Source organism: Pezoporus wallicus, unplaced genomic scaffold, assembly GCF_028554395.1.
Source record: "Pezoporus wallicus isolate ANWC-B61680 ecotype Strahan unplaced genomic scaffold, APGP_CSIRO_Pwel_v1 contig_5767, whole genome shotgun sequence".
Classification (NCBI taxonomy): Eukaryota; Metazoa; Chordata; class Aves; order Psittaciformes; family Psittacidae; genus Pezoporus; species Pezoporus wallicus.
This window is the reverse complement of record NW_026640599.1, coordinates 5822262-5847463: the sequence shown is the minus strand read 5'-3', so window position 1 is coordinate 5847463 and position 25202 is coordinate 5822262. Positions and strand designations below refer to the sequence as shown.

Below are 25202 nucleotides of genomic sequence, written 5' to 3'. Positions count from 1 at the left end.
CCTGTTGCAATAGAATGAGGGGTAACAGTTTTTGACTGAAACAGGGGGGATTCAGGCTGGATGCTAGGAAAAAATTCTACAGTGAGGGTGGTAAAATACTGGAACAGTTTGCTGAGAGAAGTGATGGACACACCATCCCTGGAAGCATTCATTTTATATTTCTATGCTTTCAGGGTCTGCAACAGCATAGATAGATAAATAGCATAGTCTGCTAAGTCAGGTCAGCAGAAAGTTGCTTTTCACCCTCTTTCTGCTGCACAATCCTCCAGCTGCAAGTGAAGAAGAGACTGAAGAAATGTTAGTACCACATTTAGCTTTATTGAAATTGAACAAATACCATTTTTTAATAAACCCTTTTACAGCAAGTGTAAAATTTTAATGTTTGATTCATCTTATGTTACAGGTTGTCATCTGTGTAAGCAAAAATACCATCTTTTTTTTCCCTTTTTTTTTCCCCTTTTCTACTTTAAAACATGTAGCAAGGATTTGAATAATGCAGATCTGGCACCAAAAGGTAACAGGTTCTGAAAATCACAGTACAGTTTTAAAATTCTTAGGTTAATTAATGATATTTAAAATGATAGCCACTTTGAGTAAAGATATAAATTAGAGGTCTGTAAACGAGTTGTGTTTACCTATAGAGCTATCGATTGCAGCTACAATGAGAGCAGTTATAGAAACTCAATGATAAACTGAGCTACACCTTTGAGGAAACAAGTTCTTACTAAGTAGTGTGGTACAGGGTAGCACAATAGGTAAAATACAATTTGGCACCTCAAGTTGCATGTAAAATCAGCAGAAACAAAATGAAGTAAGTGCACTGTCTTCCAACAAAAATAAACCAGTCGGTTTCACTGCTTTTGGAGTGTCAACTATCAAATAAATCACACGACACACAAGTTCAACCCCAAAATAACAATTCTAGTAAAGCAAGATAATATTAAAATGCACACCCACAAGGATAGTAAAGTATAAATATTTTTTTTCTTTTTTTTCCTCTCCCTTATCAGTAGAAATAATTTACAACCCACAAAAAGACTCCTTGGTGAAACCACTAACTACAGACATGGTCATGGAATGTAGCTCAGTAGACTTGTTTCAAATAGAAAGGCAACATTATCCTGAAAAAGTTTGGTCCTCTTATAACTCACTGTACTGTAGCCACCACAGTCTCTTGGTAGATGTTTTAGGAGAATTGTATGTTTTCTGATTCTCTCTTGTTTGAAATATAATATCTTGGTGATAAAGCTGGGCAAAATTTGGCCCCATTTACAGATGTCTGATCAATGTTGAATGTGGAAGAACAGCACTGAGAGCACACAGGGGGAACCCTCATTGACTGGTCTCACAGCGTATTTTTTCATGCAATCACTTTTCCTTCTATACTTCTTTTCCTTTTTGTTCGTTTTTTTCGTCAGTGTCCTGGGGGAAAAGAAACCCTTAGTCCAAATGACAGAAAGACTTTTCACTGTTTATTTACACATGGATCACTTTGGCTAAGAAGTCCTGGTGAACCAGAGTTGCCTATTTCTTGTGAATGTCCTCATGCCGTATAATTTTGTATGTAATCCAGTAAAAGATGTTGAAAATGAGGAAGGCGAGTGGGAACGCAGCACGGGATATTGTATCAATCCTTTTTGCACGGTCAACAAACTTCTTTTTGATGGAATCTGAATCCTTTGGTGGTGCTGGAGGTGGGTTGGGTGAGGTGGCCTTGACTGCTGTGCCATCTTTGACTTGGAGGCAGTGACCCATCCCATAGCCACTGAAATTAAATCGACTGTCACGAGTGACTTCATCTTCCTGGGGGATAAAGAAGACAAATAAGACGCACATTACCTGCTTATTGAACATGCCATACACTGGAGTAGTTGAGGTGCACTCCTCCAAAGCACCTAAGCAAATTATCTGGTTAAACTGTGATACAAAGTCCAGGTTTCAAAGACAAGCAAGCAATTAAAACTCACACTAAAAATGCATGGAAATTAGATGACTGTTAGTGTTTGTGAATCAGAGCTTTAATTTTCCTAGCTATCACTAAATCAAGTGCCCTGAGGGAAGAGAACTGGTACAAGTTCCTCATTGTTCTTAGGCTTGCTGTGGGAAAGAAACATGGTCATATTGCTAGCAGGGAGTCTGCTCCAGCCTGGTTGAATTGAGAGATCCAGGGGCCCAGGCTCATGGCAATGTGTATCCAGTGTTAAGTCTAACTGCAGCCTTGCACCTCTGTCTCTGATCTACAAAACAAGAGTCCCTCCTCGCTCACTGGAGTGCCCTGATGACTGTGTTAGATTGCTCTAAGTGCACGGGGCACTAGAATTTAGTGGTAACGGGGTGTCAGGTGCAATAGCAGAAGCTAATATAGGACCATCTTGCAGAAATCTATTTTCTCTCTTGTCTGATGGGTAATATTTGGTTTTGGAGATATGAGTAGCTATTGCTGAACTTTATCACCATAACTGTGTGATGAATGGTTTCTGACCATGCTGTTAAATTCTCACTGCCATTTCTTCTGTCTTATCAGACAAGTAGCAGGAGGTTGCAACTGGATGGTCTTAAGGTCCTTTCCAACCCTCACTATTCTATGATTCTATAATAATAACGCACAAGTTAACAGCTACTGACAGCCCTTGATAAAGGATTCAAAGCCAACAAAGATACATCCTTATTCTTTTTCATTCTAGCTGGGATGAACTGCAGGTCCAGCAGCTCACCCTAGTTAAAGACCTTCTCTTCATCCAACAAATATTTCATTGTTGACTTAAAATGACCACTTCTTGAAAAGCCCAGTTCCTCACAGGCAGTACTCCCTCATATCTCTTGCTAAACCACAGCTTTCTGATCTTAACAGAGAATGAGAGACTGCAACAAAAAAAAAAAAAAACCAAAACATCACAGTAGCAAGATACTGAATAAGGAGCACATTTGCTTAACTCGGGCGTGGGAGAGAGGACAATTTATACCTATTCAGGATGTAAAACACTGTTTCTTCACAGAAGCATCTTCTTCAATAATTGCATTTTTCTATCTCCCAGCTCCACAACTGGAATTTAATATATCAACAGACTTGCTCTCCTTACCTTGGAGCTGACACTCAAACATGAATAACCAGTACTGTGTTCCAAGGCTACCAAATATGAGTCACTCTGACTGCTTATGGCATTGAGTACTTATGGAAGGAGGATAGGCAGTAATCAGTGCTTTGGAGCCCCTGTCACTTCAGCCTGAGGATTATTCTACCATGTACCCATGAGCAGGTGAAAAATTGTGGTATTGCAAAGCTGTTTGAGAACTTACCAAGGGTTTATATCCCTTTAATTTCCAAAGCTCACCATCATTAAGAAGAAGATGCATGGTCCTCTCCTTTTTCAATTTTATTTATTTATGGTTTCAGTCCTTCTGTGAAAACTCTGAAATTCTGCTTGTCCTACTGATTATAAATATGTAAAGTATTTTAAAGATGAACACACTGAGACCTAAGTTCTGGATAGATCTGTAGGCAAGACTTCTCTTGTGTGACTTAACACCACAAAGTCCCCCAGTAACACATGGCACTGCTTTCCTTGCAGCGCTTTCTCTTTTTCTGACTTTGAAGGATAAAATGCATGCCCAGGACATGGGAGGGGATTAAAAAGGGTAACAGATTTTCAGCAGCTGTGTTGCCATATGTACTTCATTCATTTTTAAAACATTTAATTTCTGTTACTCCTGAGAGATCTATGGGAGGAAAAAAAACATGTATTGAGCTTAACAGGACTTGGAGAATCTCAACTTCTGCTGTGCCCTACTGGGTCACGCCTTTGTCATGTGGGGCTGAGCAATTCCTCTTCAATGTCACAGCCTGCTTTTAAGCTTACAGTGTTGTAACTTGAGCAGGAAGCCACCTGAGTTTAGGGACAGGGATGCTTATATCACATTCTTTCAGGTCTTCAGTACCCATCCTTTAGCTGTAAGGAGACACGCTTTTCCCAATGGGATTTTGAACCCTGCTTTTCCCTCCACAGGGAGTTGGTTGTACCACTTCTTTCTCACAAAAAAAAAAATGAGGGAACCATGCCCTCTCCCCATGCTACTTTTTTATTTAGGACTGCAGTATATTAAGGACATGGAACTGTTGGAACAAGTCCAGAGAAGGGCCACGAGGATGATCAGGGGACTGGAGCACCTCCCATATGAAGACAGGCTGAGGAAGTTGGGGCTGTTCAGCCTGGAGAAGAGAAGGCTGCGTGGAGACCTCATAGCAGCCTTCCAGTATCTGAAGGGGGCCTATAGGGATGCTGGGGAGGGCCTCTTCATTAGGGACTGTACTGATAGGACAAGGGGTAACGGGTTAAAACTTAAACAGGGGAAGTTTAGGTTGGATATAAGAAGGAAATTCTTTCCTGTTAGGGTGGTGAGGCACTGGAATAGGTTGCCCAGGGAGGTTGTGAATGCTCCATCCCTGGCAGTGTTCAAGGCCAGGTTGGATGAGGCCTTGGGTGATACGATTTAGTGTGAGGTGTCCCTGCCCACGGCAGGGGGGTGGGAACTAGATGATCTTAAGGTACTTTCCAACCCTAACGATTCTATATTCTGATTTACACTGAATACCAGAGTTACAGCCTTCACCTGGTGTGTGAGGAGAGCATGGTCTGTTTCCTACTCTTCAAGTGTTCTGTTTCTTAGTTGTTGTGTGCTTGAGCAGATTTGAATCTCCTTCTCACCACTAAATCTCTGGATGGGTTTGTTACCTGTTCTCCCAACATGAAGCTGTTTGCTGGTTGAAAAAAGATAAAAACTGTGGGTTTAAGTAGCTTTTTTCCAACCTTTAACAGAAAAACTTTTTTCAATGACTAAATTATTAATTAAGAGAATGGTACTGCTTCTACCCTGCTGTTAACATAGTGGATATCTCTTTCTTTAACCTAGAGGCTTGGTGGACTACTGGGCAACCTACCTAAGGTTCTTTCTTGTGGGGCTGCACAGTGACTCTTCATTCTTAAGGTCATATCATCAGCTCATATCATCTGACATACCCTACCATGGAGACTTGCCCAAAGATAGTCTTCAGCCTGTGCTGTTCACCAACTTAGTTGCTAGTACAATAGTCCAAATGACTTTGCAAACATCTCTATCATTATATTAATCGGATTGCACATCAAAGTTATTTCTTTTAAACAAGACAGGATGTCACTTGCTTAAATTCTAGTCTATTTATGTTTTTTGCAGATTTTAAAATGAAAATCAAAGAGCAGCCAGAAGCCATTGGACATCTACTGAAGTGGCAGAATCCACTGCCATTGAAGTCATAACTTAATCCTTCTATAGGGATGTGAAGTTAGTCTTGCATAGTCATAAATCAATCTGTCCTTGATAAAGACATAGAGAAAAGGGTCACAAGCTAGGATAGGAAGCAGAAAATAAACACATAGCAAGATTAAAGTGTTCTTTTTCTGTTTTTCTCATGCATGTTTCCTGAGCATTATAGAAGAATTATCCTTTGAAAACTAATTACATTTCCTGAGATTTGGGCAAATGCTTTCTACAGATGAGTTTCAGCTGCATAGGTTTATGTGTGTTATCTTATGGCATCATAATGTATATGCTTAGGTGTTGGCGTTAAACAATTTTCATCAAACAAGAACTATATTTTGTCTTATTTTTTAATTCCCCTTTATGAATTTAGTAATTTTCTGTACTTTACAAAGTAATGGCATTAGATTCTCTTGACTTAGCTTTACAGTAGGCAATCAGCGGTGTTTATGACATGGTTTTCTTTCTCAATCTTCAATCTTTGTGAAGCTTTTATTTCTACTCCATCAGGTCTTGAAAGTTATCTATGCCACCAGCTTCATACCAAAACAACCAGTAATGGGAAAAAAAAATCCACTGTATGCACCACTTTCTGTGCAATTCATTCTGAAGTGCTTTTTCCTGACCCCTTTTAAGTGCTTATCATCAGCACTGACTCAGTTTTAACAACAAGGAAAATGAGAGGCTAGCTTCAGTCTATTAAATTTGATCTCTGATGTAATTAATTTGTTTATTTTTGCTAATTTTTTCCCAACGTATGATGGGCAAGGAGTTTAGAAAGCTAGCTGGTTTAACTAAATTTCAAGGACATTGGAGATTATTTTTAAGTATAGGGTAGAGACCAATAGAGAGATTTTCTTTTTGGCATTCATAAACACAAAGTTAGAAACTCGCAATAAACTCAGACTTGGATGCAACATGGGATCCATGGAATTAGTCACCCAAATAGCTTTAGAGAATTAATTCCTAAATCACCTTCATGATTTTGAGACCCCTCCCATCTCTCAGGACTTCACACAATTCACAGTGTGGTTTTGCAAAGACACTCATGCTCACACAGTTTCAGTACTTAGGAATCACTGAGTATGTGGATGGAGGTAGTTCAGCTGAGAAGCATGTTTGAACTTTCAAATCCTCTTTGGCTCTCACAGAAGGCTCTTACAAAGCTAAGTTGTCAGGAGATGAGAGGGAAGGTCCTTTCATCGATTAACTGTTTAAAAGGCAGTAATGGAGTTTAGGAAGAAAAGATCGATTCCATAACTGAGGGATTCACTGGAGCCAATCCCCAGGAATCTGTGCAAGAACCAGTAAAAAGGAAGAGGTTTATAAATGAGCTGGGACAAAGGTTCCCAAGGGAAGGTACGCAGGTGAAATGGGCTATTCAAAGTGGACAAATCTAACCCAGGCTTTCAAAGGATTTCTAAATGGTGAGTGACTAAGTAACAACATGACGATAAATGAAATACAGGGTTGATAAGTGCAAGGCAAAACACATTGCAAAAAATAACCCTAATTACACATAGATAGTAATGGGCTCAAAATTGGTTCTTTCCCAAGTAGGAGTTTGGGCAATTACCAAATAGATGATTCTGACAACATTAGTGCTCTGCTAACCAGTAGGGCAAATGAAATAGAACACACGATTCTGCCACTTCATCCACTCACAGTGTGATCAGTTTTTGGACACAGGGAACATTTCTGGTCACTCAAAATCCACAAAGACATAGTAGAATTAGATAAAATGCAAAGAGGAGCAGCAAGAATGAGAAAAGATATTCTGCATGAGGAGAAAAAAAGCAGATGAAATTTCTTCATCCTAGAAAAGCTGTGTTTGGGGGTGGATATCACAGAGATTATAAAAAACATGGTGAAAATAAAGGAAGGAAAATTAGTAAATTACTAATTTTTTTTTTTGTTGTTTTTTTTTTTTCACTGCAGAAAACAACATAAAACACAGTAACACCAGGAAGGAGAAAGGGAGAATTTTTTTTTTTAAAGGGAAGTTATCATTAATTTATGTATGTAAATCATTATGTGAGAACATTTCAGATTATGAAAATAACAATATGGCACAGATTCATAGGTCCCTGTGCAGCTATTGAAAGTGCAACCTAGTTCATGGAAAAGTGTATCCTTTGTTGCTTATTTTCAGAAGACAGAAAAGTCCTTCTATGTTTATCTTGGAACTTTTAAATACAATTTGTCTCAATATTCATGCCTGACCACTGCTAGGGAAAGGATTCTGGAACAGAGGCCATTCCTTCTCATCAAATATGCAATGTCCTACAGTAATTCGGGTCTTTCATCTCCTGATAACATGCCAGGAGCTGGAGCCAATGTTGAAATGCCCTGCATTTCTCCAAGTTTTTAGTACTTTGAGTGTCGTGTTTTTCTTTTCACGTTTCCACCTTGAGGCTAAATCCTGCTGACATAGAAATAATTGACTTACATTGAAAACCTATAAGTTCCAGTTTCTTAGACGTGTGTAAAACAGAAAATAGAGCAAGCTTTGGTGGCATTTGTTAATAAAGAGGTCACTAACAAACATCTCTGAATAGTTTCACCCTGAAGAGCTCTGGATCTCAGCTCACCTATGCCAGATGCCATTCCCACTCCTCCTTAGTCTAGGCTTCAGAGGAGAAGAAGGTGATGCAAAATTGTCACTTTCTCACCTCAATCCTGTCCAAAGTATAGATCAAACACATCACAAAATTTGGCCTAAGTATTGTCTTTCCTAAATATTCAACAAGAAATTCCATCAAAAACATAAGCATTCTCTGTCCAATCCTACTGTGTGATGCTGCCTTATCAGGACCCACCACTTTGTCTGTGACAGTAGTATTCACCTTTTCTCTACCTCTCTTAACACCAATTTTCCTGCTCACTGAGGTTTGTTTTTTCTCTCATTTATACACTCATGCCTTATTGTAAATAGCACTGACATTTTAATTAATGGAAGAAAAATCAAAATCAGTCATTGTCCTCGGTAAGGGTTTCTAATGGACAAATTTCCATTTGCTTTAGAAAGCTGTGTTTAATAATACCTCCTGTCTCCAATAAACAGCAGAAGAATCTCTGAAGCATGAGTGATTTACTTACTCATTCTGTAAGAACAGCAAGTGAACTGTTGTTAATACAATAATGAAATGGTAGTTAATGTGGCTCTGCCCTCTTTGAGTAGGAACTGAACATTATCCAACTGAAAGAGTAACATAATTTAAACATGTTGCGGTGCAAAAATATTTTCCTGGCTTGAAATATCTGTAAGTGGAATCTAAATTTTTTAAGGATAACTTTAATAATAAAGATTATACAGTCGGTAAGGGCAATCAGTTTGTTACAAGAAAAAAACCACAAGATTTTCCTTTTCCTTTAGTAAAGAAAGGGCTCCTTCTCTCCATTTTGCAAATGCAATTAATGTAATTTTCTTACTCAACTTTAATGTTTTATAGATAATTAATATTTTAATTTTGAGAGAGGGAGGGACAAACAGATTAACTGTTATTTTGCAAAACATCATAGCTGACATGACAGAGAATTATAGCTTCTAAATAACAGCAGATCTGTTCCTGACACACTGTCTTGGTTTTCCTTTGTTTTAAAGGAAACTAATGTCTTAAAATATCCAGATACGGTGATCTGTGACTGCCTTACAGACATAACAATCCCCTGGGGGCAATGAAGTCTGGAGACCTGACTGCTCTTGGAAGACTCTTTTGCCAGTCTCTCCCTGATGAAAGCAGAAGTTGGCCACTTTATCAGTGGGAATGGCACATTTGTGTTTTCTATCAAATACATGTTAATGACCTAGATTTGAAAGACAATCTGCTCTGACTACGAATCTGTTGGATACAGGGCAACTAACTTCCGCACATGTTGTCTGCACGCAAGGCTGAGCAAACTGCAAAGCTAGTGTTTAAATATGTGACTATTTCTGCTAGAATGTGGAATAGTGGTTAATGGCCACATGAAAGCAAAATAATGTAAAGCAAGACTATATTTGCTAAAATGCTAGAACACAGAAACCTAAATCCCCAAGGGAAATGTACCTAAAATTCACCTATCCCACTTTCTCTTGCTTCCTGCAAAACATCTGCCTCAGGAGAAATGAGATGGGACAGAAGCAGACTCTCACCTACCTCCCGTTTGCAGTGCTCAAGCCACAGCCTCAGACTTCAGCATTTTCCTGCCCTGAAACCTGCTGCAGGGCCAACACAACTCAGCAAGTCCTATACCACAAGCTGTGTGACAAGCTTCAGGAACAGCCACCCCAGCGCATAGGGCACTCGAGCTCACAGACCTTAGTCATGAGCAGGGGTATCTGAGTGCCCACCTGCCCAGGATTTTTCCCATCAGGTTCTCTGGCACTTTTCTCTGAGCAGATTTAAATATTTTGGGGAAGAGGGTTTTCACTGCACCTTTGGGAGATTTCTCACTGGCCTCCCTCTGCCTCAGCTGTAATCACCTTAGATGACTTTGTTAGAGCACCCGCATGCCCTAAGTGTAGCATCTCGGAGTACTTCATTTGTCAAACAGTCATAATTAAAGAAGCCCAAACAATCTATATGTGCATACAGGACCCATAAGCAGCTTTCCTGATTTAATTCATGCAGATTACCCTGTAGAACAATATGCTGCTTGGGCCTTTTTCGGGCTCAAGCTTTAATTTCCTCAGGTTCCTCAGTTTTCAGGGCCAATCTACAGCCCACAGGAACAGTGAACATCATACCCCATCCTGGGTCAGGGCTGGGGATGCAGTGCTGGGAACTGTAGCATTCATGACCCTGCTGAGCACTGGCTGTCTCCCACTTGGTACAAGAAGGAGAAGGGGAAGGGGAAGGGAAAAGGGAAAGACAAGGGGTAAGATAAAAAAAAAGAGGAAAGAAAAGGGGAAGAAGAGGACTTTTTTCCTCTTTGTTGGTGGATTCTTTTCTTCAAGCCATTTGCTACAACAAACACCCAGAACAAACCGCAGCATATGCAGATGGAGATTACCAGAACTTTCTCAGACATCCATGTATTTAATTTCTGCAAATACTGCGGAAAATGAATTAAATATTGCAAATTATATTAATAATTTAAATTCTGTAGATAAAAATAGATAAGAATATCTGAATAATCCTAAAGTGTTCACATGTAAATTTAACAAGTTTTGTGCATCGTTTTTTTTTTTTCCTAAGGAGGCATGCCAACAGATAAATAAATGCCTTCCTTTTCCAGTTATCCATTCTTAATATCTAACTTCTAATAAATAATGTTTTGGGTTAAGTTTTTTTCCTTATCTTCTTTTCTGGATTTGCATATCACTTAGTTGTTGTTGTTAGCCAAGATCTCAATCTGGATTTCTCTATCTATTTTTACATAGGCCTGAAGGTGATTGGGTTAAACAAAGTATTTGGCAGGTATCTGCACTTCAAACTTTAAATTATTACATCTTAGAAACATCTTGACTCTTCTAATGTATTAGAAGTTTACTACACAAATAGATTTCTGTATTTTCATTTTGATTTGCTTCTCTGAGGGGTTGCTCTATGAAACTGATATTTATTCACAGCAAAATAAACATTCATCATCACGTAAAAATCAATGGCACTCAATGCTATAGCAACTTGACAGCGCAATCTTTAGACAGAATTGTTGGGTTTCTTGAGGGGATTTTTGCTGTTTTTTGGTTTCTGGCTATTTTTTTGTTTGGTTGTTTTTTTTTTCATAGATAAATATTCATTGATAAGTAATAAATCCACAAATACTACAAGGTCATTGGTATACATACAATGGGCGTGAGATAAGATTTCATTTAAAATGGGTTTGATAATTTTTCATTTACTGCATTAGATAAATGTAAATATACACACTCACACAGTCTGTATGCCCCCATACACATAAATACGTGTACATACATATTATTGTGGGCATCTACTTACTTTAGTCATCTAATGCCTTTTTTATTCCCTAAAGGCATTCCTTGGTGGGAAGTCCACCTCGTAAGAATTCCAGCTTAAGGTTAGGAGTCGCCTCCAGGACATCTATCAAAATGAAAACTCTGTTTTTTAATAACTCCTTAAAACCTGAACTTTTCAGCTACCTTTTCCTCTTCAGATGGGAATGTGGTTCTTGGGAGCATGGATAACAGAACACATGGGCAAGGGTCATTAAAGGGTCATTAAACATTCCCAATCCTCTCTGCCCATGAACAGGCTCCTTGGTGGGGTGCTGGCACCTCTCCAGGAGGACCATCTGCCCAGGCCAGCAGCTAAGCAGCAAAGTGCCTGGTGATGGACTTCTATTACTTGGCAAAACTGACAAAAGGATAACCTGAAACAACAGATTTAATAACATATAAGACAGAGGTACAGGAAGATGAAACATGAAAGCATGGCTATAGCAGTACAAGGGGTATTCTAGGGAAACACTCAGATGCTCATCTGAACAGAAGCTTTGCTCAAGAATATCAAGGAAAATGGAAGAAGAAATGTTGAATTAATTTATCTAAAGGAGAGAACACAAGAATAACACAAAAATAAAGGGTTGCTATGCCAGCAGCTGTCCTGAAATACGCATGTTGTATGTTTCATCTTTTATGTGTCCTGGAGTTATTCTAAATCACTGCAGTGCTGGAGCTTCTCCTCTGTCCTTGAGTATACTGAAGAGGCCAGAACTCATTTTGAGTGCCTATGACCACCTGACCTTGAGGTCCTATTTTTGTGAGAGGATAACACCTGGAGAAGGATCGTGTTCAGAAAATGTGCCAGTAAGTCAAAGAATGAAGCAAAGCAGGAATCCCTGGGACAAAGGGAGACCCAGATGCCTGGGTTTCTACTTGACTGGACATCCAACAGCCTCATGAGTACCAGGCAGGAACACTCTACCGGGATCAGACAAGATGATGGATTTGGGAGCAGCCTAAGTAATGAACAATAGTATATCACACACACGCATTGTGCATTAATAATGAGTGTACATTATCCTGATTTGTTTGTCCTTTGAGCTGGAAACATGAATGAGGTCTTAAAAACACTAAATGTGAAACATAGGCAAATTGACTAAGGAAATGGTGCTCAATAGCTACTCTTGGTCCTTTTGCTTCTCTGACTCCTTTCTTCTGCACCTGTCTTTTTTCATGACTCCTTTTCTACTTTTTTTCTACCACAGCTTTTGCTTCACTAACTCCAAGTTCTGCACTTACATACCTCCTCTTTAATGCTTTCACCCTTATTTCCAAATGTGACCTTCACCTTCTGCTTGCAAAATTCAGTTCCTTCCTCAACCCGCATCTGCTTTTGCTCCTTTCTGCTCTTTGCAGCTAAATTCTCTTACTCCAGAGAAAAGACAAATCATAAAAGTAGAGCTCCACCTTGCAAGACCTCCTCTAAACTGAGAGGTGTTATTCTACCTTTTGAGAATAACCAAGAAACAGATTGGGGTATTTTTTAGGGATTTGGGGATTTTGTTTTATGGTTTTTTTGTTGTTGCTGGTGGTGGTGGTTTGATTTGGTTTTGGTTTGTGGGTTTTTTTTGTTATTGTTTTGGTTTGTATTTTTTTTGTTGTTGGATTGGTTTTTTAATGAATTAAATCTTCCACTGTTGGATAACCAGAGAGCTTGTAATTGTTCAAAAAGTTTCCAGTAACACAAAGCATTTTGAAAAGTATTGCTTCTTATTTTTACTACTGTTCATGACATACATCATGCCTCGCTGCTGGCATGGAAAGCTGAAGATCAGTGAGTGCATTGGCCCATGGAGCTGTCTGAGACTTTGTTCTGACCACCCAGAATGTGCAGCATGAAACATTTGGAGGCTTTGAAAAATCTGTGCTGCAAAACCAGCAAACAGGATTTCATTTTTATTCTAAGTTTAAAGCTCAGTGAAAAGAGTTGTGTCTTGTGCATAATACATGTTGTTCTAGTCTACTGAAAGCTGAGTAACGTGGTAATACATGCAAATAGTAATAGATTAAAGATTTGGCATGCTCAGGAACACTCCAATGACACGTCCAATCACAGCAGAATCATCTGCTTTTCCTTATATGTGCTAAATTTGCAACACTGCGTGAATTTCTATATTAGTTTACACACCACCTTCAGGAAATTATACTTAACAGATAAGCAATATTTGGGCTTTGGGACTTATCTTTAGCAAACAGTTAGTAAATGTCTCTCCAATTGCTCTCAGCTGTCTTCTTACAGAAAGTAGTTTAGAAATCAATAGCATTGATTATATACTCTTTTTATCCCTGAAGGAATGGCAGTGATTTGCAATTGTGGGGAGGCTCAGACTGGGTATTTGGAAAAATTTCTTCATCAAAAGGGTGGTCAGGCATTGAAACACGCTCCCCAGGAAATGGTGGAATCACTGTCTCTGGAAGTGTTAAAAAAACATGCAGATGAGGCCCTCAGTGACATACTTTTGTCAGTCCTTGGGTAAAGGTTAGACTTGATCATCTTAAAGTTCTTTTACAACCTAGTTGATTGTATGATTCAAATGTTATTTTCCTATTTTTCTGCTCATGCCAGAATTTTGACAGACCAAAAGGTGATCAGAATTTCACTTGGAGCTTGGGCACCAGCAAAACAAAAGAAGCATTCCGTAGTACAGCTAAATTAAAATGAAACTTTTCTGTAGAGTGGAAATTTTGCCAAATTGTTAACTGCACCTTCTCTTCAGGTAGTGTCCAATTCGATGTTACAGAGAATACCACCTTAATGATCAATGCCATAAATAAACCTACAAATCACTACCTCCCTATAGTTTGGAAAGAAAACAAAAGAAATGGAAGAAGACTGATGGATTCTGTACAATATTGGCAATATCCCCCTCCTCATGCTTGTTCACTGACACCCTGAAGCATGGGAAGACAGAAGATCAGGCAAGAAAAGGCTCCTTCCCTTGACCATCTGGGATTTCTATGAGTCTCTTGCCTTGTCAGCTTCAGGGCTGGATGGTTTACTGATGATCCCGGAGCTCATTTGCAGTGCCTCTGCATGATGCTGCACTGAGTGATTTCTCCCTACAGGATGAAAGGCTGAGTTATACCTTCTTTGGGTCTGAGGGGAGCAGGTATTTCAAAGTGCGAGACCATTGAACCATCACCCAAGGGGGCAGCTGTCTGGAGGATATTTTAAACGTGTTTGACACATTTAAATAGATGGTTTCAGCTCGGAATAGCTCCTAAAATATACGTCAATATAAAGAATAAGGCAATTTGTTTTGGATGATTAAGGGAATCTGGCTCATATAACCAAGGTGTGACAATTCCAATCACATCTTCATTTCAATTTACAGGAAAGAAATAAAGTGGGCTTCATTATTGTTCATACTGCTGGTATTATATATTTGACATGATAACCTACAGTATTAGTCAGTAAATTGACTCACTGGACTGCCCTTGATCATATGCTCCATTTTCCACTCAGCAGAGCCCTCTCTAACAGCTATATATAACTGGGGAGGGAAAAAAAAAAGAGACAGTTCTCTCTTAGATCATTATAAGATGTTGCAGTCAGTTTCCATGTTGCTTCAAAGGTTGTAAGTGATGTGATCTTTTCACCACCACAGCTAATACATGGTTGTTGTTTGTCTGACTTGTCAACTTCTCACACAGAAATCCGACACTCCCCACTTGTCACATACTCATTTTAGATATGTGTTCTTTGCAGGGCCCAAAATGAAACAGTCACTGCATGCCTGTCTGGAAGTTTTCAAGTCTGGAAGTTTTCAAGTCTGGAAGTTTTCAAGTCTTGCCTTTTGTGGTCTTTCCTTGTCAAACCACAGTTGTCACATCAGCAACCCACGAGTACTTCCATCAAATGTAAAATCTCCTCATTGTAATTAAAATTCTGCATGCTTTTCTGTTAAATAAATTATCGTGCAAATTAATCCATAGCTCTGCTCTTCTGCCACCATTTCTTAAATGTGATAACTGAGCTAAATGCTTGGCCAGGTTGATTTTAGACTGCATCATGCATTTATGGGTTTTCTAACACTGTCAAAGTAAGTACTGGATTAATCCTGGCTCCTCATCTATGTGTTGAAAAATTGTTTCCTCACTTTGTACAAAAGTTAAAATTAGGAGTAACCTCTAAAAGGGACCTCAGGGTGAAGGGCAGTTCTCAGTGCTAAGAAAGTATGAGAGCACAGACTCAGAAAGCAGACAGCTCAGTAGGAGATTGTCATGAGTTACTAAATACACACTTCTGTAGCTGTATTTAGGTAGTGTATCATCAGCTGTAACCTGTGCTGCTGCAGAAGGAAGGGGAACCAAAGAGCCTCAGGATAGAAAGAGCCTATCGTTATTCCTGCCCAGAATGATAAATTGTTCAGAGACTTTTTTACTGACCTTTTGTTCCAGGAGTACTTGCAAGTCAAGGAGAATTACAGGGTGTAAATCAGAAATACTCAACTGAGGGTCAGCATATGCACAGAAAGATGTAATTCAGCTCACAGCCTTTCTGAGGAACAACCCCTCACAAATCTCTCCTAAACTCACTCCTGATCTATTTGGCACATTGCTGAAGAAACTGTTTAACAGCCCTGATTAATATTTTCAGTAGCTAAATTTTGCAGTGTACTGCCTGTTGCTAGCTTTGCCAGCTGGCTCTTAAGAGCATTTCTGTTCCTGCTCCCTGTCATCCTACAATTCTGTATTTGTAGTTTGAAGAACAGAACAAAAATCAGTAACTGCCCAGGCCAAACAGCTTTCCCTGTGTTGTAACGCTTTAAACATGTAAACAGACTAAAGTCTAAGCCTCTTTGCTTAGAAACCTCGAAAGCTGCTGGCAGAAAATATCCCCAGATTCATATGAGTTTGGTACAAATTCCTAAGGCATCTTCACTTTGATATGGAAGGCAAGAAGGGAACATTCGTGGGAAAAGGAAAATCAAAATTCACATCCCACCATGGCACATCGATTACCCTTCAGGCACTCCTGTATCCCTGGGGTACAGTGCTCTGGGAGTGCAGGTGTCTGCCTCGGGCTAAGGCAGCCCACAGCTCACACAAGAGATCAAGGGTGGTATGCCCCTTAAAATCCTTTCTTCTCCCCTTGGATGAATAAGACCTTACTGCGGGAAGAGGTAAATATTGGACAAACTCAGGAAAGTCAGGTTGGGCACCAGGGAAGGTGTATCAGTGAGAAAAAAGAAGTGAGACTGAGGACATTGTCTGGGATGTCACATGAGAAGAGAAGCAGCTGGCTGCTGAACAGCTGCCCCATGAATTTCAAAGTTACACTGGCTATATAACTTCTAAGTCTGGATAATGACCAGAAGAAAAGTTCCTAGTGAGCCTCTTTGCCTTCTAACTATAATGCAGCATGTTGGAATTAAACTAGTGACAAGTTAATTTTGTCTACGGTATAAACCTGAAAACAAGAATCTAAACGCAGTATTATACCTTTCTATAGGCATTACTAAAACAATTGTTTACAATAATTTCTTTAAAAAAATCTATTATTTCTAATAAGAATCCAGTTTTATGTGGTCTGTGATAAGAAGTTTGACTTGCTAGGTAGAAAGATGAAGCTGAAAACAAAATGTTAGATGAAGAGCACATTGCCTAAGCTGAAAAGCCAAAAAACAGATTTGCAAACTAGTTAGGAAAAGCAGCTAAGCTCACACTTGGTAGGAAAGGGTTGAAAAGTAATTAAAAAAGCTATATAGAGCAATAATTTTGAAGGTAGCAGATTAACCAAGAAACAACTAATCTCCTTTAGATTTGCTAGAGAAATCATTGCTAGAAATAGTGTTGAGGCTACCTGGAGTGAGAAGCATGATACCCAAATGTAAGAGGCTCAGAGAGACAACTAGAATTAATAAATTCAGAAAAGCTGAAGCCCAGGTATGGCGAGACATGTCAGCATATGACAGCCTGAAGAAAACTGACAATTACTGGGTATGCAGGCACAAAAGAAATTCAGTGACCTATGCAGGATATACAGTTTAAAGCTAATGTAGAGAGAGTAATATCTAAAATATGCAGTGCCTTCTCTGTTTTTTCATCTTAGACGCACACACATGCATACACAAATACCCAAGGAAGGACCTGTCTGATGGAAGATTAGCAGACATTATGGTCTAATAAGGAAACTGCAGTTGAATAACTGCATAATTTGTCCCAGCTTATCATTAAAAGATGGGGCAAGGACTTGCAAAACTGTCAAGAAAGCTAATTGTCTTCTGCAAGAGCCACTGGAAGGTTATAAGAATTACTTATACCTTCTATTGGTAGGGCTAGAAAACTATTGAGCAAGGGCACAAAGTGATTTTCAGAAGACTTGAGTATCAACTCATTGGTGTAAATATCTGCAAACACAAGAATGTCCCCCAGATTCCTCATGGGAAGTCCTGTGACAGTGGCAGGCAGGGTCACCAGCCTTTCAAAGGTAGGACAGTGTATTTATGCAGTACTTATGCAGCCATGCTGCATATGCCATGAAACACACGAGACCCAAGAAGTAGATCTTAATTCGTCTAACTAGGTATGTAATGGTGAAAAAAGAGTATTGGACCCTGCACTTCTTTCAGAAAGAAGATACCAAGGGCTCTAAAACAACATCCTGTGATGCACAAGTTCTCTGTCTCACCAGCCTGTAGTGGCATCACACTTGATTACACTTGCCTGCCATGCTCAGCACAGAATTAAAAAAGCCTGCAAAATGAAAATTCTACAGATGGGGTAAATGAGGACATCTAGCATCTGGTTCTATACTGTGCTTTGCAAAACCTGAATATATGGTAAAACTCTCTCTTGTTTACACAAATACCTATTGTACAGCTGTTTTCTGTCAATTTGACAACAGAAACAAGCCATATTTGAATAGGGAGCCTTGCATGGATATTAAAAAGAAAGCTGGCCTAAATTAACAGACAACAGATAGATTAATTTCTTGGAGTGTTCGTACTGGAGAATATCAAGGTTGCTACATGCAGGTACCTGTAAGACTTTACATCCTGAGCAGGAAACACACAACTTGCTTTCCTAGAAAGCCATGTAAGATCTCACATTTGTGCAACTTGGGTAATCTCTAATGATGGGGGCTTGTGATCTCCATTTTTCATTGGTTACTTTTATGACAGATGAAGATTACAGAGCACCTAAAGGCAAGTCTCTATACCAATAGGCTGTGGAAGCCTTAAAAGAAAAATGGATGAGTCAGTTACAGGCAGAGCACTTCCACATGACTAGCAGAAAGAGTTCTCTTAGAAAACTGCATAGAGAACAGCTTTATGAGAGTGAGGTGCGACATGAAAACAAAGGTGCCATGTCTTCTAGAGTCTTGTCATGATATCACAGAGAAATTAAAACCTTGGCACCTTGGTAAAATAACTTGCATTTACACAATTTGATTATAAATGTGTGTGTACCAATGCACACGCAGTATTTGCATGAGAAATTATAAACACAAGTTAGAAACTAAATGATTTGAAGAGCTATGCTCTTCAAAGAGAGAAGTTACAGACTTCATGCAGAAATTCACTGGGTAGAATTCTGGGCTTCATCACTTCACGTTTTGGCAACCACAGCAGCCTTTTTTGACCTTTCCGGTCTGTTTTTCCAGGACCTAAAGACACTCTGGCACACTCAGTATGCCAGATACATTCAATCAGCTGCTGGAAAACTGCACTTTCCAATGGTAAGTTCTTCTTGACATTGATCCTGCTGTAGTCAAGAAGTGTTGTGTAGGAAGAGTCAGGGCTGTGCCAGCTCTAAAACACCATGGGGAGAAACCAGTCCCAGGGAGTGGAAGTTGCGTCAATTTTTAGTGACCTGTGGTGGGGCTTGGCGCAGAGTTTTCAGATGCCCCTCATCTGAAATGGGTCTCTGTGAAGACTCTGAGAAACAAGCACTCAGAATATGTGGAATTTCAAGGTGTTTATTCCTTCCAGTGTAACTACCTCTAGTCCACCCCTCATGTAGCAAAGAAAATCTCCTTTCCCACCTATCCATCTACTCCTAGATGTCTAGTTGCTTCTTTTGTGCAAGAGAGATCAGTGTTACTACAATGAAAAGAAAAGAAGAGGAGAAAAGAAAAGAAAAGAAAAGAAAAGAGAAGAAAAGAAAAGAAAAGAAAGGAAAAGAAAAGAAAAGAAAAGAAAAGAAAAGAAAAGAAAAGAAAAGAAAAGAAAAGAAAAGAAAAGAAAAGAAAAGAAAAGAAAAGAAAAGAAAAGAAAAGAAAAGAAAAGAAAAGAAAAGAAAAGAAAAAAAGAAAAGAAAAAAGAAAAGAAAAGAAAAGAAAAAGAAGAAAAATCAGGCTGCAGAAGAAATACTTAAGTACAGATATTCATATTTACAGTAAATAACATCTTGCTCTAGCAGCGGATCAAGTGAAATAAACATCTGATCATGAAGTCAAACTAAATGTGTTAGAATCAGGCTCCAACTGATCTCTTTGCCATAAGCAAGGGCTGACAACTTGAACAGGAACGACTAAATTATGTGGCTTTCCATTGGAAAAAAGATAGAGAGACAAGTGACTTAAACACCGCTTTTGAAAAAGTACCACAAAACCTGGATTTTGCTGAAACCTGTAAAGTTTTTCAGACCTTGAAACAGCATGAGCTTTCAGCAGGCTAGTTAATACAATTTGGTTTTGCACAATGTCATTTGGACAACATCATTACAGAATGCTTCACAATTAATTACATTCAAATAGCAGCTTCTATCCCCTGTGGAGAATGTGATTAATTGGGTCAGATGTAAATATGCATTTCATGGATCCTACTGAATACTTGCCCATCTCATCAATTTACTATGTAATTTGATACAACTGGTGTACTATGCTCTTGAGATGTGCAGGGTGAGAACAGTTGCCAGTCAGGCTAGAAATACGCAGATACAGCAGTGCTGGTATTCTCTGCCTGCATATGTTTGTCTCTAACTGTCTGACCCTTTCATTTTCTTGCAGAAATATTAATTTATATTTATTCACACTGAAATACTCTGCTGTTGAAAATGAGTCTTGGGACAGCAGTCTGAACTGATATGAAGCATCCTGCTGGATCCCTGTCAACCTGGGATCAGAAAATCTTCCCCCAGGTTTCCTCACCTTCCCATTGGAAAGAGGACCTGATCTCTGAGATTGGAGCCTTACTGGGTCCTGACTCTGGGCAGAGAAAGGTAAGCTACATACAGAGAAGAAAAACAAAGGAACCAACTTTGGGCAAAGTTGTTTCTTTGATCCCTTGTGCAGCCTAAGCCTAAATGTTGGGACTACAATGGCTTTTCAATCTCTTTCTGGACTCTTGGTTAGGGGTGGTTTAGGTTAAACATACTCCTGAAGCCCCCTTTCTTCATCTTTTTTAGCATGCAACACATATTTGACAGCACTTTCATTGGGCTTTTTTTTTTTTATTAAATGAGGTGAGCCAAGAACACATCCAGCTAAAGAACCACTGTTTTCTAAAATAATCTGGAAAACAAATACTTGTGCCTGTGGGAGACGGCTCTTGAAAAACTTTTCTTGTTGCTTTAAAGCATCAAAAATAAAATCACCATTTCCTGTGTCTTTCTACCTTCCTCTCCCCTATTTTCAGCTTGCACTCTCCCCTAGGTATAATAAAAAATGATACATTTGCACCCAGCTGGAGAGTACCTTTCATGAGCTGGAAAACAGCAGAGCTCATTTCTGGTGTGTCTCCTGCTGTTCATAGGCTACCACCAGGACAAACTCACTTAAGTGAAAACTTCTGTCCCCAAGGTTTGTCAGTTCAGAGCTGATCCTTTCAGCCACTGTGTGCTGGGTAGGTACAAGAGAGTACTCAGAGTTTCTAAAGCAAAGTAACTCTACAGAGCAAATGAAGAAAACCTATCTCAAGTTCTCCCTCTGGCTTTGCCAGTCCTTGTCCCAGATGACGTAGCATACAGTCACTTCATATCTAAGATCTGAGTTACTGTAATGTTACAGAATCATAGAATGACAGAATGGTCGAGGATGGATGAGGCCACTGGAGGTTATCTAGTTCAAAATCCCTGCTCAAAATTACAGGCATTAATGTTTAATAATGTTACTGTTCTGTAGCCCTTTACAATGCATATATACTGTTCATATCTTATTTAACGTTAAGGAATAATTTGCTAAAGTATTTGCAAGCTGGCCAACGTGAGTCATTATCCTGCATCATATCCTGTTTGGTGCTTTGGTGTTGTACCTGGTCCCTACGGTTAGATTATGTATTCCCTGCTCCCACAGAGTACTCTGTGCTGCACCATTTGAACCATTCTGAAGTCTTACCAACTCCCCAACAGTTCTCCACTCCTCTGGTTTCTGCCACTTCTGGACTATGCTTTTTTGAATTGTGCTTATTTTTTTTTTTCTTGGTGTTTTTGTGCTGGTTGGTTGGTAGTTGCTTTGTTTTGTTTTGTTTGTGGTTTTGTTTTGTGTGAATGTTTATTTGTGTTTTGGTGTGTTTGTTTTTCATTTTTCCTGAGATTGTAGTTTGTTCTCCTGATTTTGTTCTCCTAGATTCCATTACTTCAGCTTTTGCACTTGTACTCTTCTCGGCTTCAATTAATGCTAAGATATTTGGGAGTTGATACTCAGAGGTCTTTCTCAGGAATCAGTATTACATGTTCCATAAACCAAACGCTGCCCTTGATTACAGAATGTTTACTATACCCAAATTTTTATTTGGTTTTCAGAATTCTCTGCTTGAAATGTGATTATCCCTTTTCTCTACTGTTTCTTGGTTTGGGGTAAAATATCTACTCCATACAGTTCACCATCTTATTGTGTCTGAAGGTGTAAAACACAGGAAACACAGACACTTTTTTGATTTTTTTACCTTCCCTCCTCCAATAAGAGAAGGAAAATCTTCCATTCAGCTTTAAATTACGTTTGTAAAAGGCCATTATAAAAACTAATTTCTCTCTCCAGTTTCTTTGTCTCTGGTTTTTACTGGAAATTCTGCCCATCTGAACATACTGCTCTCACTAGACTTTTGCTCCACTGTTTGGATACCACCCCCATGGCTGAACTGCTTCTTTTTCTACAGGTTACTCTTTCTCTGGGGACTTCTGCCTTGCTTTAAACTTGTGCCCAGAGCTAGACCAACGATTTATATCAAGATGTTTTTCTAGTTTAAAGTGACGCTTTTGTTTAAATGCTCAAACTCACTGAAGTAAGTCCATTTAATAAACAATAAAGATACTTTGACTGATGTTAACTAGCCTATTCATGCTCAAAATGAAAAGGCAAACGAGGACATTCAGATGAAGTCACAGGGTGACATGGCAACATGTTGAAATGTACTGTGTATTTTATTTAACTGGTTCTCTGCAGTCATATGCAGAACTATAACTTCAAGCTAAATGATCATTTTGGTGTATTTATCTTCTGCTGGATTTTTTCTGCACTGTTACATTAAAGTGCTAATGCAACTGCCCTGGAGAAATAAAAGTAACCACAATATCTTGAGGGTGTTTATCTACAGCAGAAGCTACGCGCTCTTTAATCCATTAAGTAAGCAAGATGTGTGTGTGAGAGAGAGAGAAAGCCATTCAGACTTGGATTCCTATTTTTCACAATGAAGCTTGTGTGCTTGAGCTCGCTTAGTGAGTACCAAAAATAGCTCAGCAAAAAGGGCTTTCCTTGAGCACTTCCATTATTCACAAGATGCAGCACCTTACATAACGCAAGCACATCATCCCGCCGAGTGCACATGGATGCTGGTGGGCAAGAATTTCTGCCGGGGACAGTAGTACCAAGTGTTTTAAAGGCAAAGTCAGGCTGAAGGCACTGATTATTTTTTCAATAGTCAAGTCTAGAAAATCTTAGAAAATGGTTCAGAGGGTCTGACGGAGGGATTTCAATCCTATTAAAACAGCAAGAGATGGCCTTCGAAAACTGGTGTTACTGCATACTTTTTCTCCTTTTTAAAGATGGAAGTACTGTATTATCTTGACAGTCGCAGCGACTTTGTTTGGGTACTTGGGGTACCCACCTTGCCATTGGCAGCTCCATCCAGAGACCAGCAGTTCTCTGAAGCACTCAGTAAGGTGCTGCCATCTTTGCTCAGTCGAGTTATCCTCTGCTGCTATAATCACTTAGTCCCAGCTCTTTCAACTGAAAACACCATTTGTGCCTCCCTTTGCTAATCTGCATGCATGTGAACTCCATTGGCTGCAGCATTGTTATTTGTATTGCTCTGTGTTCCCTGCACATGGGATTAAAGTCTGTCACAGCCTCCAGCTGCACAGTTTTTTGTTCAAGCCATAAAGTATTGCTTTTAACACTAACATTCCCAAACTTAAACCCTGTTCTTGGTCACAGTATAATTGTCACATCACCTCCACAGAAATAATTTAGGAAGTCCCCTTTGAGGTGATGGTGTGAATACTAGTGTACTGTATTGACTACTGATCATATAACATAATAATTATTGTTTTTAAAAAGGGATGATTGAACCTCTGTAAACAGAGTTCTGCTTCCCTGAAAACCATCATTTTGGAAAATAAGCAAATCTTGTTTGATTATTACAGATCATATTTAAAAAAGAATCTATTATCTTTCTGGTCATCTGGCACTATGCAAATTTAGGTTTTAATATAATAAAACTGTACTATGTCCTCAGTACCATCAGACTTATGGCTTCTGCAGCCTATACTCTATGCAAAAAGTAGTAGCATGATATGCAATACATAGGCAAGCATCTCTCTTTACAGTGAAGTGTTGCTGCTGACGGGTATATATTTCACTGTGAGCAGGAAGACTCCACAAATCTTTAGGACAAGTATTAATGCTTTCTCTAACAGAAACTGCATGGGGAAGGTTGCACCGATTATCTGAGGATATAGAGATATATTCTGTGTGGACAATGGCAGCAGGTCCTGATAACACAATCTTTTCTAATGCAATGACATGTCAATGGTTCAGCTGTAAATATAATTTCTGGATCATCAATGTCAGAACGCACATTTGTATAGAGAGACTTTAGCCAGTCTGATCTTTGGCTTAAGAGACCTAACAGTCTCTTAAGGTGCCTTGTGCTTTCATGCAATGCTCTGAGGGCTGCAGCACTAAGGACAAGACCTGGCAGAAGCAGTAACAAAACCAGTGGCAGAGATACAGGCTTGCAAAACAGAACAGTATTTTTCTTGTTTTGTAGACCTAGCTATTAAAACCAGAAAACCTGGTCAGGCATGATTTAGTGCCTATGTTTTCTCTCCCCAGCTTAGCATTGAATGATACAGTGTAAATATTCAGTCACCCCTCTCTTACACTGTTTCCTCTTGACTATGACTTTTAGATTTGCATTCACCATAAACCCTTGATTCAGTGAGCAATACCTCAGCAAATTAAGCTCCCTAGGAGGCTTCTTGTGGCACCACAGGTTATGCTGCTATGCTCTCCTCTGCACAAAAACATCCTTCTCCTGATCATAAAAGTACTGAGCTGCAGCTATGGTAGCATTGCTCCAGAAGCCTCTATCTTGGTGTGTCTCCTCTGTTCATCTCCCAGGTGCACATCACTTCTGTTGTAGGAGCTCTTCAGGGGAAATCAATGGAATGCAGCTCCGGCTCTTAGGGCTCTGCAGCAAAAGTATTTCAGTGGCATGGCCCCTCTGCATAGTACTCCTTCTGTATATGTAATACATAGTGTTCAAAAGCTGAAGAGATGTTTCTGCAAGCTTTCTTATAGAGAGGATAACCAGGTCTTAACTCACACAAACCTTAGCTGGACTATTAGCACTTTGTGACTGATAAGACATGTAACACTGAGTACTTACTTGGACTGGTTTTGTAGTTGCATGGCATCAGATTTCCAGTGGCAGCATAGTCATATTTGTCGTATCTTCTAGAAAGACCCTGATTTTTTAATTTCATGTTCAGTTTTCTATATGTGTAAATACGATTATTTTTACAATTGAAAATACCCAGAAATGAAGGCACTCTTCTACTGCTTGCTATTGTAGCT

General features: G+C 39.3%; 1 protein-coding gene across 4 annotated transcripts in view; it reads right to left on the bottom strand.

The window, feature by feature from the left end:
• Positions 1-296: 296 nt before the first annotated feature.
• Positions 297-25202, bottom strand: part of GLRA2 (glycine receptor alpha 2) — a 125145-nt gene continuing 100239 nt past the window's right edge. For all 4 annotated transcript variants that reach the window (XM_057419570.1, XM_057419571.1, XM_057419572.1 and 1 more), the window contains one exon: positions 297-1803. In XM_057419570.1, the coding sequence (XP_057275553.1) occupies positions 1525-1803 (279 nt within the window). In that variant the 3' untranslated portion in view covers positions 297-1524. The remainder of the gene's footprint in view (positions 1804-25202) is intronic.